At 38.9% G+C, this 14,611-nt stretch overlaps 1 protein-coding gene across 7 annotated transcripts in view; it reads right to left on the bottom strand.

The window, feature by feature from the left end:
* Positions 1 to 1,391: 1,391 nt before the first annotated feature.
* nectin1b (nectin cell adhesion molecule 1b) overlaps positions 1,392 to 14,611 on the bottom strand; it is a 181,293-nt gene continuing 168,073 nt past the window's right edge. For 3 of the 7 annotated variants that reach the window (XM_050064878.1, XM_050064869.1, XM_050064886.1), the window contains one exon: positions 1,392 to 4,050. In XM_050064878.1, the coding sequence (XP_049920835.1) occupies positions 3,811 to 4,050 (240 nt within the window). In that variant the 3' untranslated portion in view covers positions 1,392 to 3,810. The remainder of the gene's footprint in view (positions 4,051 to 14,611) is intronic. The other 4 variants (XM_050064894.1, XM_050064922.1, XM_050064930.1 and 1 more) reach the window with 2 other exon arrangements.

Genomic DNA, 14,611 nt, shown 5'->3' with positions numbered 1-14,611 from the left:
GATCTGCTTACCACCAAACAGCAGACACAAACAACAAACAGGGGTGTAGTTGACTCTGCCAGGCCACAGCCCTTGCTCCTCACGACCAGCTAGCTTAGACTGGACGATTCTGCGTTCCGTCGGACCAGTCGGCCAGCTCACTCTTCAGTGTGGTTGTTTAGGGTAAATGTGTATTTACGTGAATAATTCGTGGTGGCGTGTCAAAAGCTTTCTCAGTCTCTTTTGTCTTCAGAATGTCTTGCCTCTGGCGTTTCCCTCGTAGCGTGCCCGTTCAGCTCAAAGGCCTCTCCAGCTCTCCCTCCAGGTGTGGCTAATAGTGGCTAGTGAGTCAATACCACCAACCCTCAAGTGTGACATCAGCGCTGACCCTGCCTCCTACCACCTGCCGAAACCACACCCACATTTCCAAGACACTCATTAAACTACCAATACAGCTATCATAGCAGTAGGTTCAGAGAGCCATTATCAGACCATTAAATAGCCAAGTTTATTGTTAGGCAGCGGCCTCTACTGATGTAGTATAAACAGCAATAAATCCACATTGACTTATTTAAACTTACTCACGTACGTCACATGTATATTAGCCAAAACCATAATCTTTTTTCTAAACCTTACCATGTAGTCTTAGGACCTAATCTAAATAAAACTGAAAGTGAAACCTATAAAACCACGCCTGATGACAACTGAAAACACCCATTTAATGGGCTTATAACAGTATTCTAAACCTACTAGATGAAGCAGGCCCCTTCTAACCCATATCTATGAGGCTGCATTCAAATGCACACTGACATTCAAAATGGCGTGGGATTTATTAGCAAATTGAGCAATATAATGATAGATGCTAACAGAAAGATATTTCTAGTTTTGAAAAAGGTAACTGTTAAGTGGCTAGTTGCTAACTCCTGCAGCTGCATATTTTATTACAACTAAGGTAAATATGCAGCATATTGACTTAAATCAAATCCACATCACATTTGACAGATTTCATCATCAGACAGACAAAGTTAGTAACTAGCAGGTGAACATAGGGGGGAATTACCAGCTAAAGATAAAGACAGCAAATATTTCTCTGAAGAATTGGTGGAGACCAAAGCCAAGCTAAAAAGGAGAGTGAATATTGATCTTACAACATGATGTAACATGACTCATCATGTGGACAGAACCATGACTCAACTGCTAATGTTACGCTGTGTCTGCTGGATGTGTAAATGGGCAACTGTTTGCTAACATGTTAGCCATATCAACTTTATAGGGTAATACATAAATGTTATGTTTTAAACTGCTGCCCCCAAGTGGCCAAAATAAATGAATAATTAAATAAATGCAAATTTAAACTAAGTATGTGGCATGCATAAAAAGGTTGACGATAGAATTACAACAACTCTAACATGGGTAGTTTGTGAAGTTTATTGTTAAACTGCATGACTTGTATTTTTTTTCACACATCAGATACACTGTTAATATTTACATCAAACGTAACTCCAAATTAAAAAAACAAAAAGGTTAAACTGTTTCACATCTTTTCATTATTCCAGCAACAAAAATACCTCATGACCCTAATAATAATTATTCAGGTATAATCCTTCCACAAATGTACAATAAATGTCAAAAGAAGTGTGCTGTAGATCTATATATATGTATATGTTTAAAAAAATAAAAAAAACCTAAATGTTACGGTCTTACAAAACACAAAACAGCAAGGGTGAAAACAAACATGGCAATTATCTTCAGGACATTCGAAATAATTAAATGTGACTGAAAACATAAGGATTTGAAAGTGTAAATGAATACATGTAAATGCTATTTTAAGCATACTTTGCCGCAAATAGTAGCACTTACACATAATTATAATCATAATGATAATAACGATGATAATAATAATGAAAAGGAAGGATCTCATGAATAAATGTGTCACAAAAAGACAAGTAGTGTTTCAGTGTTTTTTCACACAGCAGGTACAGCAATATCAAACTCCTTCAGCAGTTGAACCAGAGACCACTGCTTAAACTAAATGCTAGCACACATATCGAGCCATCGCAAGACAACAAGGTGAGCACAGGAGAAAGTCTCACAAGTTTTACTCTATCCCAATAACCAACCATTAAGAGTAAACACTAAATTACCTTCAACATCTCAAGGATTTTTTTTTTCACATTGAGCACAAACACAAGTATTTTTTCTTTTTTTCCAAACAGCATTTGACATGGCAAAAAATGTGAACTTTCAGTTTATGCAAATTTGCTGTGTCTATAGGGCTTGTGTGTAGGAGGCAGTATCCTGAAATTGGCTCGTCAAGCACATTAGCTTATGTATGGTTTGAAATTAACAGTCACAGTGTAAAATGGACTCTGAAAATAAGTGGAGTGCTATCATACATAACTAAGCATTCTATAAAAAAATACAGTAGCAAGCTTTTCTCTTCAGCGTCTCTTAGACTGATTTGAAACTCTTTAGGCTATATTAGTACAAATCATATTCAAAAAGATATTTAAATATGTTAAACGAGTGGGCTGTCCTTGAAAAAGTTTTCCCTTTAGGTATGAGTAGAGCAACTTAAAAACTGTTTTAACAGGTTTTTTTTCTCAGGACAACCCAGGTATGTGATTGTCTTCACCTATTTTACCTGCATAAAGCACAACTCCTGTTGGTTGATAACTCCGCACAAACACAAAGGACCTACAATGCAATGAACCTCAAACCAACCTCCGTGAGGAACTCGGGTTTTCACATACAGATGGGGAAATACAGCATATGGCAAATGATGATGTAAACTGGGAACGTGTAGCACATTGCCAATCAACTGTTTATTTCCCACCAAACAAGATAGTGTTAATGTAAACTCTGGCACGAAAGCAAATGGACAAAAACAGAATTAAACTATATTTCTTTGGCAACTACTGTTAGATAATAATGAAAATAAAAATAATAACCTGGATGGATTGATAATAATACATGGAGAGAGAGAGAGAAGAAAGCAGATACTGTTGGATCTCAAGCCCTTTTCTTCGTAGCTAATGAGGATAACATTCGCTTCTAATAGTCCGAAATATTCAGTCTAACTCCATAACAGCAGAAGCTATTATAAAGAGTAATGAAGGATTCAGTTGAGAGACTGCCAATTCACATCTTCACATAATAACCCTGTTACTAACTGTCATTAAAGGGGTAGTCCATGTCATTATAGATTGATAATTAGCATTACAAATCAAATGGCATTTGTTTTTCTTTTATCACCAGAACACACTCGATCACACATACAGTACAGTATATGACTTTCAAAGAAGCAAGCATATGATTGACAGACAAACAGAAAGCAAACAAAAGAAGCACGTTGCTAGAAAAGGTCACTACCACTGTGGGAAATGTAAAAAAAAAAGAAAAAAGAAAAGAAAAATAACATCTTGAGTGATACAATGGTATACTCTGTACACGGTTTAGACGGTTGGCAAATATAAGCAAAATATTCAAAGGTGAGGAAGCAATCGAAACCGAACAGGATGAGTGGGCACTCGTGAGGGGTGAAGGGTGGTGGAAGAGGGTAGTTGGTGTCGGCTACGCTAACATCACAAGGTGAGCGGGGTCCTACAGACAGCCTCAGTGGAGCAAGCAGTGCACAATACACAGGGGATTCAGAGCCACAAATTATTTTCATCATGGCAGGGGGACGCCCACACGTGTTTTAAGCTTATAGAACAAACAGAAGCAAGGTGGGAATGGATGCACATCCGTTCAGCAGAGCTTTGTTTTCCATGAAGCGTTTGTGGCACTATCATGTTTGCCTCTTGCAGAGCTGAAGAGTTATGTGGCATGTCACACGGATTGCTCCTTGGGGAACGTGAACGGAGCTCGAGGGCCGGGGGCCGGGAAGCTCGTGTTGGAGTACGTGGGCTCGTTGGGTGGCTGCTGCGTGTAGGGATGCTGAGGTAGGAAGGTAACGGGAGGATAGGCAGGAGCGGGCTGAGACTCAGGGAAGTGTTCCATGTTGCAGACGCGCTGGTAGCCCATGTATTCAGCTGGGTTCAACAGCTCTTCTGGACGCCTCCCAGAGTCCTGCGAGGAGAGGACAAAAGAAGAAGAAAGAAGACAATACTGCAGGGTCACAGGGTTTTCTTTTTCTGAGGGAGGTTGACTGAGCCCAAAATAGAGCGTCATCACATCAGTACATTACAGAGCACAGCATTACACTGAGTATTTTAACTACAGTGCAGTTAACTAAACAGACATTAGAACCACTATTTGTCAATGTCACACTTCGGCAGTTTATTCCAATTCATTTATTGTATAAAACTCAAATTTAACCATCATTTTAAGCCATGTTTATACCTCTGTTTCTCTACACTTATGATCCTAAAAGGCTTGTATTCATGTCTTTTTATACTGCTCTGACTTCTTCAGATAACAGTGTTCCTGTCTGTCTTTGTGCTAACATCTGTATTAACTTGTCAGATTGTAAAAAATGTGGGATTTATGTAACAGACTTTTTACTTTTATGTTTACAGTAAAGGAAAATTGTAGGAGCAGTCCATTTATTACAGGACCAGATGTGGTATTAAATATGCCATATGTGTATAACCAGTCACTAACTCTTTACACTGAGGGCCTTTTTTCATGAGTCAGAGAGGTGCAGATACAGATGGTGGTGCAAACTGGTTTAGGCCAGCTGGAGTTTTGGTAATGTGGCTTCACAGTGATGAGAGCGACTGGATACAGATAGAGAAAATAGTGGATGTATTTCGTTTGGGGCTCGTGCCAGTTATCATGCATCAAATCAGCCCTCTCAGTCTGGATTTGAGTCTGGACTTAAGAACCAATGTTGTCAAACAACAAGCATAAAAAAACACTTTTATCAGTTGCCAATATTTGTTTAACTGAACAGATTTAAATTATTGCACTCAGTTTGCTTATACTTACATGCCTACAATGATGCCAATACTTGGAGCAAAACAGTGTCTATTCAAAGGGGCACCCCAGCAATTTAGCATTTACCTTGGTGGACTCACAGGAGATGGGTTCAAAAATGAATGATTAAAATCGATGCAGCAGAGGCCCTGACCTTTACTCTCTAATGTGGATCAAGCTCCAAAAACACTGGATCCAACAGTTCTCATATTCCCATATTGCAACCCAACAGCATTTTTCATTTGACACTCTCTGTCTGGCATATGCCCACATCTATCAAACCCCATGCCCCAACTTTCTAACATAGGCTTTCTGATCATTTTTAAGCCTGAACAATGTCTAAAGAAACAGGCCAGACATTGTCCAGAGTTTTGCTTTCACACATGTAACACTTATGTGTCAGAAGCTTTAGAAAATATTCCTTTTGATTTAGACAAAGGTTGGCGCCTAGGTAGGGCGTGCAGGAGGCAGGACATAACGCATATTAAACCGTGGTCACATAGCCGGTCAACACATTGTAACTCCGACCTCGTCACATAATGACGAACTTTCCACTTCCAAATACAACATGCAAGGTACCCTGGGTGTGTTGGTCATTCACATTCTGGGACGCAGTGTCAAGTAGTTACATGCATTGTGTCTTTTCAAAAATACACTTCCATTTTCACAGGACATTTACTGTTTACATACATACACATACTCTTTCAAAATACACAAAATACACACACTATATTGGTACAACACGACTTTTATTCAACAGCTAACACGTGCAGTTGGGTTTAGGCAACAAAAGTACATGGCTGAGTTTAAGCAAAAAGAACAGGGTTTGCCTTTTTAATCTTATGGGATGGGAACACCACTCTCCCAGGTAAAACTTAGTGTTTGTTGGGCCTATCCACCACCCCTGTCACTGGCCTCACTTAGACTTTCGCCACCTTAAAGGAGAAGTCCAGTATTTTGCACTTTGAGCCCCATTTCTGGATGGTTTATGATGAAATAGAGTGGTTAAGACCAAAATAGTGACGATTGCTCATGGCCATGTGTGAATCTGTCCTAAAACCACCCTAAACGTTCGTTTTCAAAGCCATGAAACTCACCGAGTGGTCAGTGGCGTTCGTTGCTGTTCTGTCTAAAAATCATAAATCGTAAAAATTGACATTTTGTCTAATCCATTGGTTTTCTATAGGAAGCCTCATTGTCCATTGGTAGTAATCCGCCACCGGAAACGGAAAGGGGGTTGTTTACGACAAGGTTGTAGTCATTGTAGTCTTTTAGCTCAGCGAAAGTGCCGGCTGACAGTGCTGTGTGCGCTCCTGGAGGAAGAACGAGAACAAACGAAGAAGTTTTGTAATAAGTCTAAACAGCTGCACAATGGATTACTCACTTGTAAACAACCTTCGCAGTACGATGCCTTTGAACACAACCTTCTTCTTCTTCTTCTTTTCTGTGTCCCATTACATTGCAATGGTTTCCTGCCGGTTGCCGACACCCACGTAAAGGAGCATTATCGCCATTAAGTGGGCAGGAGTGTATAACGCCTCAGGGTCAATCGAACGATCAAGCGGAAGTTTACACACGGGTGTGAGGCAGCTGAAAAAATAGTTCCACAATCAAGATGAATAGCGAAAACATGGATGGAACACAGTTTGCTACGATTTTTATGTCAGAACATCAACAAACACCACTGACCACTCGGTGAGTTTCATGGCTTTGAAAACTAACGTTTAGGGTGGTTTTAGGACATATTCACACATAGCCACAGGCAGCAGTGTTAAGCCAGGCAGGGGAAAGCCAAGTTCTCCAAAAATGAGCAATTGTCACTATTTTGGTCTTAACCGCTCTATTTCATCATAAACCCAGAAATGGGGCTCAAAGTGCAAAATACCGGACTTCTCCTTTAAGTTTTGTTCTTGTTCCCCCTGCTGCTGCCAGACGCTTTTAAACTATAACCGCAACCTGCCACGTATCATGCTGACTTTAAAGGACAGTTTTTATCGCCAGTGTCTGACGCCGCACATCATTTATCATCATTTCAGAGACTTCGGGGTGAGACCAGGTTGAGTCGGTGCATAATTTGATAAAGAACTGAGTCTCTAGCTGTTCCTTGAAAGTGTCTGAAGATTTCGGCCTTGGCCCTTACTGCCATAAAACATTTTTGTGCCATCTTCATGTGACTGAGCCACCTTTTTCACCCTCAGATGTTGATGTCTTCTTTGGGTTTTGCGCATAATAGAAACTTCTTCCACTCTCTCACTGTGAATTTGCTCCACAGTGACCTCACATGGACTTCATATGAGGGAGCTGGCAGGATAAATTCTGTGTAATGTCCGATCCAACTGATTTGGATATTTACGTTTTCACATACAGCTCCTCCGAGTAGCCTAATGTCTATATTATTTTCAGGTTTGCAGTGCATGTGTGCAAGGGCTTTACTCTCAAGCTAAATCAGAAATGACCCTGATGACATCTTAGGGGTAATTTCCTCATGCTATAGAAAGCCCACAAAGACATTATACAACTGTATTTCCAATGTGAGTAAAACTCTTCATGACAAGTAAAATTGTTGGGGTGCCCCTCTAAGCTGTTTGCATGATTTGAAGTAATGCCTTGTTGTAATTTTCATATTTACTTGATTGAATATCAGATATCCAGACTGAATGAGAAGACTTTAAAACATGACTGCAAAATGTACTTTTTCTTTCCTGCCTCTGTCAGATTTAACCAAAACAACTGCAGCCATTTTTCTGCTGTATTTGTGTTACATCACGTTGTTTGAAGCATCTATCGTCTTTATCAGAATTCAAAACACAATGCCTCTAGTGCTACTTGAAAGTTTGTAATGGCTTTAAGATCTTTAATGGAGCTGTGTACTCTGTGTCCTCAGGATGCCAGCCATCATGCTCATGTCCTTGTGTAAACTTGGAATCTGGTTACCCAGCTCGGAGTTCTGACTTAGAGTCAACAAGTCTAGAAAACTGCAGAGGTTCATGTATTTATTTTGCATCGTTCAGTGCTAGCTGTGCAAGAATTTTAATCAAGGCACTGGCACTGGATGAGGCATGCAAAACTCTGTTGTGCTTTGTGAGTGCACATCACACTCAAATTGCTACATACTAAAGATTTAATCCACTGAAAGAAAAGGCAATAACACATCCCACTTGTGGGTGAAATGTACGGGTTGACTTAATGAATACTTACTGACACGAATGCCTTTACTGAATTGAAATGATGCTCCAACATGTGTTTTGAGTAGGTGGAGAGTCAAGTTTCAAACACCACAATGTATTTTGCTATTGAATTTGTATCGACACAGCTATCCACAATGCTCCCTGCACATTCCAACATAGAGTAAATGATATTATAGCATGACAATAGCGGGATGTGAAATCACCACAAATTGCAGGAACAGAAACAAGATCATCTGAATGTAGTATCTTAACCCTTAACTGTTTTATGGGTTGATTTCAGGGTTTGGCCTTTTGTCAAAATTATGATTCTGCGTTTTTACAGTCCGGACACACAATGGCTGCTCTGAGCAAGGGACAGTAGGATTATTTCTACATAGTTCCAGGGTCAGTCAATTGGCGTCAAATCTGACCAGAATTAGGCTAAATCTCCTGTCCCTCACCCCAAAATTAAAATCACTCCCAGAAAATTAATTAGCCTGATGTCATTATCCGCAGTTTCCTTCTTATGAAAAGTACATATTAGTGAGAAGAGGTAAGACACAACAACATGACTGTACAACTACTACTACTAATAATAATCATCATCATAATAACCACACATAATAACCATATGAGCCTTTTAAGGAGTTGAGAAATATGAATTAAACATGATTATGGAATGACAATAATGAATAGCAGACATGCAAAAATAAAGAAAAAAGGATGATAGTGAAAATGAAAATGGAACTTACGAATATTCCTCAAGCATCTCTACATCTACGAGAACGATGATCCCAACTCTGAAAATGTTTTGATGGGGCAACAAAACCACAAACAGACTTAAATCTGCCTATAAATTGTTGCACGTTTCAAACAAAATATCTTTATGATGTCATAATTACATCCTCGCACTAGTTTGATGGGTAAAACATGGTGAATAAAACAAGGGATTTTTCGATAAGCAGCAGGCCATAAACAAACGTAAGTTCACCTCATTAAAACCCAACATGTATGTTGTAACCTATAAATAAAGCTTAAAACAATTTGTCTCAACATGAAATTATATCTTTATTTAAATCAATTGCCCTTAATTATTTTAACAGGGATATGAACAACATGTAGTTTGAGTGCAACGAGGACTGAAACAGTGCCCAAAAGCAAAGACTCTGATTTAAAATGACATTGTGAGGGATGAATGGTGAGATAAGCACAGCGGTTCTCAGGGAGACAAAAGGGTGAGCGGTGATGGTGTGTGAAGGTGAATTGGTGTTTTCACAGCAGAAGACATGCAAGTAAACCTCTCCTGACACACATGCTGGAGACAGAAGCGTCTGAAAAGCTTATTCACTTCAGGTCAGTATCATCGGCCGCTCAAGCAGCTGAATATTATTAATTTATGGGAGAAGACCTTGGTGATTTTAAGCAAAATTAAAAGCAACAGTCTGAAGAGCACATTTATCCCAACTTATAGGTTTGTCTCAAGACATTTGGGATTCAGATCTGAAACTTAGTTACTGCTGCAGATAATGTTAGAGGTATAGTGTCACTGAAGATAAAAAACAAAGCAAAACAAAAACCAGTCAGACCTACCTGTAAGAAATAGTTCAACGAAACACCTCTCAGACGACTGAAGTTTGGTCATTTTTAAAATCAAAACTAGTTTGATTATTTAAGGTGATATATTGGGAAAGTAACCTTTTTGCCAAAAGTATCTGTCTGTGATATATAAAGCTGGAGCTAGCAGCCAGTTAGCTTAGCTTAGCATGAGGCTGGAAAAAGGGGGAAACAGCTTGCCTGGCTCTTGTAACAGTAAATACTTTAAAGCCAACTGTTGTTACGTCTCTCTTTCGATCTTTAAATGTGCTGTTAGGCAGATTTTATTTTTCAACAGTTTAACTTCAAGCTAGCTGTTGGCCCTGTTTCTCGTCTTATGCTAAGCTAAGCAGCTGCTGCTAGCTGTAGCTGCCTATTTAGTGCACACAGATGAGAGAGATCTCTTTTCTTATCTAACTCTTAGAAAGAATAGCAAATTAATTGTTTTCTTAAGTTAAGTTTCCCTGCCACAGGCGACCCGGTTCCCTTTTGGAGCCCATTTTTCGTTGGTGGTCCATTTTGTCACATTTTCGTTGTAAATAAACTTCCTTTTAACCTACTATTTGTTTGGCTTGCCTCTTTCTTTTTTGAAGGATCCCTCTATTTCATGGTGTTACTCCCCCCATCCCCTAGACCTCCAGCGGGGAAGTAACAGCATATATCCCAAAATGTCAAACTATTCCTTTAAATAAATTAAGTGTGCGCCAAGGTTATAAGGCTCTTCTATCATTATTCCAGAGTGGTTGACAAATCAGAGAAACATGATTGCACAGAAATGACTATTGCAGTTAGCAACAGACAGCCTACAATGGACAGATAGATCCAACAAACACAATAACTTTACACAGAAAGTTTGTTTTGTTATTTATCCACTTCATGATAATTGATTTATTAGGTTCACCAAATCTGATGTAAGTGCCTCCTTTTTTATTAAAAAAGGATGTGCACCTTCTATATACTGTATGCATCAAACTTATGTGGATACAATGCAGGATGCGAGGGGTGTTTAGGATTATCAGGTGGGCTCCTTCCATGAGAGAGGTACAGTGGATAAGGTCAAATACATTTCCAGGAGGCACCATAGTGCAGTCTGAGCTGCAGAGAATCACATTTCTATAACTGCTGCAAGCAAAATCACAGCTACACTGACAGTACACCCACACTCAGTTTTACATTTACGTGAGAGCAGCGTACAGAGTAGTTTCTACAATAAATAAAACTCACAACTGCGTGTTGTCAGATTTAAAAAAAAAAAAAAAAAAAAAATCTGCATTGCTTTTAGCCATCTTTGCTTTTCAGTTTTGCTACCACTCAGGGCATCAAAGTTGGACCTTTTCAAATCCTACACATTGGAGCTTTGAATTTCTCCAAGCACATCCTAGGCCTTAGATGACTATCTGTAACTTTTACAAAAAAGTTCAGCCTATTTAGCATTTCTTGGCTTCTTAGACAGAAAGAATTTTAAAATATGCTTTTATTCATGCATTTCATTAAAATCAGATGCCTTCACATCCCTGAGTGCCAGTTGGCAACTGCTGGAGTTTGACCTTAACTTTTGTTAATCAATACATTTTTTATGAATGTAGAATACGTCACGTTAGGGTGATCTACAGTGGGAGTCAAGCTGAAATGTTTCTTTTTCTGTTTCTAAGGCATTTCCATAGTTTTAACATCAAACTCTGGGCAGTGGGCCCAGGGTTTCAATGATTTAGAATAATGGCTTATCTGAAGACAGAATGTTAAAAAAACAAAATCCCCGAAGAGAAATGACTGATTGAGCCTTAAGCAGTGTCTCACTAGAATGCTCTTACACACTGACTCGTGGTCACTGTCTGGTTCAAACGCTAAAACTGAATGCAAACTGAAGTGATGATAGAAGTTCATTGAAAGCATCGGCTGTTAACTCTACAGCTGTCACTCGATATTTCTCCTGTTGTTTAACACTAGACAGAAACATGCAACATGATGTTCAGTAACGTCTGGAGCCGAAACTTAGCTTTCCCATTACAGGATGTTATCCTGAACTGAGATTATGATCTGGTGTCACTGAGTTTGTTTATATGGCCATGAATAACCCGTATATGATCGGGTCTTTGGAGCATTCTGTTTTTGTGTTTGAGCATTTTTTTCAGAAATCTGATTAAGCCTTTATCCCATTTGTGAAATACCTGAATATGCTACCTGGAGAACTCCGAAACAATCCAGGATGCATGCATGTACACACCTTATCCTGGGTATCAAAAGCTGCCGACTACCTGCACAGGCGTTGCTTTAGCAAAGTGACTTAATAGAAATACAAACAAACTGCGGCAGCGACAGTGTCTTAGCTCTGGAGCGATGTCTTTCTGTAATAAAAGTGGCTGCGTATCTTCACCCACTGCTCCGCTGTCATATAAACAGTGACATAACATCAGGTGAGTAACTACATTGTAGATACTGCAGTTAATAGAGGGACAGAAGAACACTGGTGCAGCTGTTGGCGATTGAAGCAGAGCATTTTAGTTTTCAAGTGGTAGTAAATGTACAGTGTAGTGTTTGATATTTCCTTTTGCTCTTATCTCCCATTGTCAGTTTGTTTTTGTAAACATCACAGTGCCTGCTCCATTAAACTGCAGTAATCAGTGACTGGGTTATTAGTACTTTTATGTGTATATGGGGAAAATGAATAACCTGATTTCTCTGTGATCTTGTAAACACCATATCCCGAATATAATCACAACTGGGATAGGCCTCATAAACGGGTTATTCATGTCCATGTAAAGACACTCCATGTTTGATGTCTCCTCTTCTTCCCAAATTAATATCATAATTAATTTTAAGTTCACTTCTTTTTCCCAATCTTGTTATTAGAGAGACCTTGCACAGCATCTGTCGGAGCCATTTATAATGTAGCATTCATTATTTCATTACATGACGCTTCAGTTATGTTAGGCCCAATTCTCACCCTTTCATTTGTGTGTCATCAAAGATACTGTACCAACTCTTCATTTCATCTTTTAAATCTAGTAGGTCCTAATTTTTGTTTTAAGCTGACAGGGGCTTTTTGTTTTGAGCATGTCATAGTCTGTGGTATCTTAATATCCTTATTGTTGCTCTATACATGACTGTGTTTTGCGCTATTCTTAAGAAGCTGTTGTAAATGAAAACTCTACATTCTTTGGTTCTGTGTTTGCTTTACAGTCAATGGAGCCATTGATCACCATTGATCCAGTGTTTCATAAATTACGTGTGCTCCAACATTAGGTTGGACAATAATTGGACTTATTGACCATGCTGGTTTGATTTATTCCCACGATGGTCAATGTCAGCTACAAGCCACATCCGCCCAAATGTCATCAAAAGTTGTGTCAAAAACTAAACTAATTAATAAAACTGAAAAAAAAAACCTTCATTTGCTTATAATCTTACTTTCATTCAGTGATAATATGAATGCATTTCCATTTATTTCCATTGGGGAGCAGGGAATAATGATATGCAAATGAATGCATATCTCAACAATATCTCATCTCAACAAAAAGTCCTAAAAACAATAAAAGTAAACAGCATCTTGGGTTCCATCCGAGTCTGTTTCTACCTAATAAACAAAAACTGCAACAGGAAATGAAAAAGGGGGGAAATGTAACAACAGAGAGGTCTACTCTAAATAGATGGATGACTTCACTTTGATACCATTTTACTACCTTATGTCTGTCTTCAGTCATGTTGTTTATTCTGCCAAACAAAAGTCTGCAAACATCAAGAATCAAACATGAGACAAAACATGCTTCAGCACGTCCATTCAGCTTCCCCAGCTGCTTACACAGCAGCAAGAACAGAAAACACAACAGCTTCAAAATCCTTGTATGAAGATTCGACAATTATTCAAACAACAAATGCAACAGAAGGCTACAGGTGCTTCGCTTCATGTGATCTAAAGTTGTTTTATCATTGATGCACCAGCACCTGTGGCTTTTCTACTCTGGTGCTAAATTGTAAGTGGCAAAAAAATCAGGTGACGATGTCAGTTAGGGCCTAACATTGAAGTTCATCTTAACACTATTACACTTTCTGTCAGGACTGACTTCCTCTTCTCACTGAAATAAAAGCTCCGGGATTTATGTCCAACTGTGTGCAAATATAGAGCAAAAGAGGACAGGAACAGGAACGCTCTCAAATGCATAAATTTAAAACTGAGGGTTAATCTAAATGAAATCTGGCTCACCTTGAAATCGTTTTTAAGCACCAGTATATTGAGTAGATAGCATAACCTTGGAGAAGTTTGGCACAAATAACTTTTCATATCTGATAATGTAATAACTCTGTCAAAGCAAATGGATGCTCGAAAAATACAATCAGGCTGTGATTAAGAGTCCGCTGATTTATTTCACTGATTACTTTTAAGCCACTGACCAAAGGTGAATTTAGAAAAAAAAAAAAAAAAAGACCTTCTTCTTTTTTTCTTCTCAAAGGATAAAATGAGGATTTGGTCACCCTGGATATGAACCAGTAGTTCAGACTTTAGCTCATCAAACAAAGATTTTTATTGAATGGTGTAACCTTATGACTGGAGCCGGTCAAGACGAGGCTTAATGCTTTATTACCAGTAGGGAATGTCAACAGGCAATTCCCCGGAGGACTTTGATGTTGAAACACTTGTGCTGCTACATTGTACCATTAATAACAGAGCTGCTGACTGAACACCTTGTGAAAGCTGACATAGGAATTGAATCAATATTCATTAATCTGTCTCAGAAATGCCTCATCTGATGGATTAACATGTTTCAGGTAAGATTTCAACCATTCCTTGTGTCCTGCCAGTATAAAAAATGATTTTACCATCTTACTATCTTACTATATAATGACGAAAACTCTGTCTGTGTGTCTGTGTGTGTGTCTGTTCCACGTTTTTCTCCTCACTGACTTGGTCAATCCATGTGAAATTTGGCACAGTGGTAGAGGGTCATGGGAGGATG

This window comes from Epinephelus moara, chromosome 2 (assembly GCF_006386435.1).
Source record: "Epinephelus moara isolate mb chromosome 2, YSFRI_EMoa_1.0, whole genome shotgun sequence".
Classification (NCBI taxonomy): Eukaryota; Metazoa; Chordata; class Actinopteri; order Perciformes; family Serranidae; genus Epinephelus; species Epinephelus moara.
Note: the sequence above shows the minus strand (reverse complement) of the source record. Positions and strands in the feature narration are given on the sequence as shown.